The sequence below is a fragment of the Cibotium barometz genome, chromosome 29, assembly GCF_041138505.1.
Source record: "Cibotium barometz isolate CiBa-2024 chromosome 29, ASM4113850v1, whole genome shotgun sequence".
NCBI classification, from domain to species: Eukaryota; Viridiplantae; Streptophyta; class Polypodiopsida; order Cyatheales; family Cibotiaceae; genus Cibotium; species Cibotium barometz.
In genome coordinates, this window is record NC_141074.1 from 11,592,653 (window position 1) to 11,596,454 (window position 3,802).

General features: G+C 43.6%; 1 protein-coding gene across 1 annotated transcript; it reads right to left on the bottom strand.

The window, feature by feature from the left end:
• Positions 1-311: 311 nt before the first annotated feature.
• LOC147621842 (glucan endo-1,3-beta-glucosidase 5-like) lies at positions 312-3,061 on the bottom strand. The gene is made up of 2 exons (XM_086822863.1): positions 2,464-3,061; positions 312-1,634 (listed from the first exon to the last, which is right to left on the bottom strand). The coding sequence occupies exons 1-2, from the start codon at positions 2,889-2,891 to the stop codon at positions 521-523; spliced, it is 1,542 nt and encodes a 513-aa protein (XP_086678989.1). The 5' UTR covers positions 2,892-3,061; the 3' UTR covers positions 312-520.
• Between the last annotated feature and the right edge of the window lie 741 nt (positions 3,062-3,802).

Consider the following 3,802-nt stretch of genomic DNA (forward strand, 5'->3'; position numbering starts at 1 on the left):
CCAGGATACGACATAAAGTTATCGTGTGAGGTTAAGTGGTAAAATAGGGACCGATATACAGTCCATAAGCAGCCATAGATTAGGGGTAGTTGCCGTGTGGGGTTAAGTGGTAAGATCGGAACCAATTATGCAGCCAAGAATTAGGGCGGGCATGTTGGTGATAATCTTTGGGTAACCCTCGTGGTAGATAGCTTCTTTTCATCATTGTCATTAGCACGAATGATGGTGGTAAAAGAAGCTCACAAAACATGTACATAGCACATTAAGGGATGGAAGCTGCAAACACAGCACAGAAACAAAGGACACAGTAGTAGCTTATAACTGGCATTTGATTCCAACCATGGGTTCTGAACCCTTTTCTTGCCTAGTTCATCACCTTATGTTTACACTACTGCTCATTTCGATGCAGTACCACACTCCTGACCAACCATACAACATCAAAAAGTAGTACTCAAATTGATGGCTGTGTCACCTTGGAGTGTGTGGCACACTAGAATATGCATGCTCTGCATCCACCTGACTAAAGCAAGAACTGTGCCATCAACATGACAGCATACAATAGAGCTGTTGGCAGACTCCTGCTGTTGTAAGTACCAGAGGAAAAGGGCAATGCAATTTGAATCATAAACTCACAACTCTGCACCGTCGGATCTTTTGTCACCACCTGGCCTAGACCGTTGAAATCGCATGTACCTAGCCCTTGGTTCTGCCTTTGAAAATACTGATTGAATGCATATGATGCATTCCCATCAGCATCCAGGTAGGGATTGCAAGAGCAGCCATAGCCCAGAGATGTGCAATCAGAGTATGTACAGGCATAGGTAATGCTGTCACCTAGGGTGGATTGGTCACCACCATTTGGGTTGTATATGCACCATTGCTCAGTCATGTACTGCACTCCTGATGCTTGCACAAGATTCTGCCCATTTGCACCTGTCAGAGAGAGGGCATACTTGGCCTTGCCATCATATTCAAAGATACCCCAATGCCGCTCGAAATTTCCCGGTGCGATGGACTTGAGGTCCTCATCAATCAGACTAAACAAGTAGAACTGGATAGCTGAATTGGGGCGGCGGGGAGTGCCAACATTGCTCGCAACATGGTTCAAGAAGCCTTGGTTGAACTTCTTTGCATAATTAACATTGGCATTCACATTCCCATCTGAAGGCCACCCAATCTCTCCCACAATTATGTTCATACTCCCATATGGTCCTGCAGCGGCTAGAGCGGCCACCAGCGAATCATAGCTAGCATCAAATACATTCTGATAGGTGTAAGAACCATCTATGACGGGACTCTCGGCTCCATCGAAGAATGCATAATCAACTGGGAAGTACTGGTTATCATACAAGCTTATGAAGGGGTAGATATTGATAGTGTAGGGGGCACCATTTTGACTTAGCCACACCACAATCTGAGTCATAAGATCTGATATATCAGACCTGAAAACAGAGGCAGAAGGGACTGTACTAGCCTGAATTACATCAGCATTCATTGGTACAGTGGCTTTGACCTGATCACCCAAGTTTGCTGCATTTAGAGCTTTCTGGACATTCACTAGGGCAGGATATGTCATGTTGACGTAGCTGCCGTTGTAGGTCTTGAGAAACGGTTCATTCCCAACAGCCACATACCTGCAAGAGAGTTCCCACAATATAAGAAAGCATAGCAAAGAGACATCACACTGAGGTCTGTCGCTGCCATGCCATGTTTAGCTAACATACAAGTATCCCCAAAAAATACACCTGCTGTCTCCTCAGCTCCCACCAAGAAAAGCCCACATGCCTGCAAGTTTGCAGCAGGGAACATGCAATAATGGACATTATGAGATGTGGTGTCAAGTTCCCAAATGTTGTCATAAAATGGCTTCTCAGTGTCCATTCACTGATGGTGCTGCGCATATCTCCCTGCTCACGAGATGATCCCAGGTTGGCTAATCCAATGGGAAACCAACATGTGAAAGGAGCTCATGTCAGCCTGGGGAGCACCCATAGCCATGGTCAGGCCATCTGCCCATCCAACTCCCCCCCTGTCGCTTGGTCAGGAAGATATCTGTAACCAGACTTACACTCTTCAAAGGCTGAGGCATCTCCATGCCACTACATAAGGCTGGTTACACAGCATTCCCCGCATACGTGACCACTGACCAGCCATCTTGAATGGGCGAGAACGCCCCTCCATCCCTCGCGGGCAGCCTGGATGGACAGGCAGCAGTGGTTGTGTATAACCAGCCTTAGTAAATTTCTTCTGGAGCATCCTTATGTTTTTTTCCTGTTGATAATCTGATTCTCTAGTTGCAAGTTGGTTAGAGGCTATTTCTTCTCATCAAAACTTCAATGGTGATCCCAAAACCTATCTCAAACAATATTGGCATGTGGTGGAGCTTACATAATGGTCCAGGTTCTCTAAGCAAACTGAAAGAGAGCAAAAGATTGAATGATGGAATGCCATAACCATACATACTTGATGTTAACGCCGTTCGTGTACATGTAGCGTTCGACACTGTTCTGCACCCAGGCAGTTGCTTGGGCCTGATCAGTCATGGAGAGCAACAAATCATTGGGGATGCCCACCATGACCTCTATGTTTGAGGCGATAAGGGCGTCGAGGACGCTGCTGTTGGCATCGAAGAGCTTGACCTTGGATATGCCATTGGATGTCAGCAGCTGGACTACTGTGGAGGGGGGCAGAGGGTGGGAGGCCTGGATGCCCCAGTTCACACCGAGCGCCCGAGCGGGGTCGGGGAGCAGGATGAAGAGGGAGCATAAGGTGGAGAGTGAAAGAGCCAGCCATAGCTGTGGCCTGCTTGTGCTCATGGGGCAAAGGGTGTTGGAGCTTTTTGTGCTGGGATGAGCTTCACTGTGGGGGGTTAGAAGCTGAAAACATACCATGTTCAACTGTAATGATACGAATAATTACTGGTACTTGAAAGGAAGAGAGAGGTAAGGGCGGGGAAGAGAGATGGGTGCAGCAGATGGAAAAATGCTGTGTGTGCATCTCTCTTGCTTTTCTGTTTGGCTTTTCTTGGATGCGCTCCAGCAGTGTCTCACTTTGCTTAGATAATTATCAACCCCCTTTTTGTGTAATTATTGCAGCTCGCAACACACAGGCTATACAGCCCACACAGTGTACAGTAGCATCTGTGTAATTATTATTATTATTTTATAATATACAAATTCCCTAGCTGCAATTTTTTGGAGTTTCCAAAAAACAAAACATTCCCAGGCTGATCTTGAAAAATTTATAGCTAAATTATAACTAAATCATGTTGAATTTTGCTGGATTTTTTTATTTGAAATTGAGGAAATATTTTCGTGAAGGTCTAAAGAATTTTTTTTTAAAAAAATTTTGAAATTTTAGAGTTTTTTTTGTTAAATTATGACTAAATCGTGTTAAATTTTTGCAGGTTTTCTTAATTTGAAATTGAGGAAATATTTTTGTAAAGGTCAAAAGATAGATTATTTTTTATTTGCAGTTGAGGAAATATTTTTGTAAAGGAATTTTGCAGCATTATATATATATATATATATAATAGGTTGCAGGTTTTCTGTGAAGACTCTGTTAACACGACAGGGCATAACCTAAACAATTGCTAAGGTTATAAATTTATCCCATGTTTATTTGAGGGTTGTTGAAATTGTCTAATTTATATATATATATATATATATATGGATATATAATATTTCACGTGAAAAACATTTGAATTTTGTGCTATATATTCCTACGTGACGTTTCCAACTTTTCATGCAAAAAGTCAGGAAAAGGGGCTGGCCCCGGCCAGCTAGTTTAGAGCCTTGTTTGT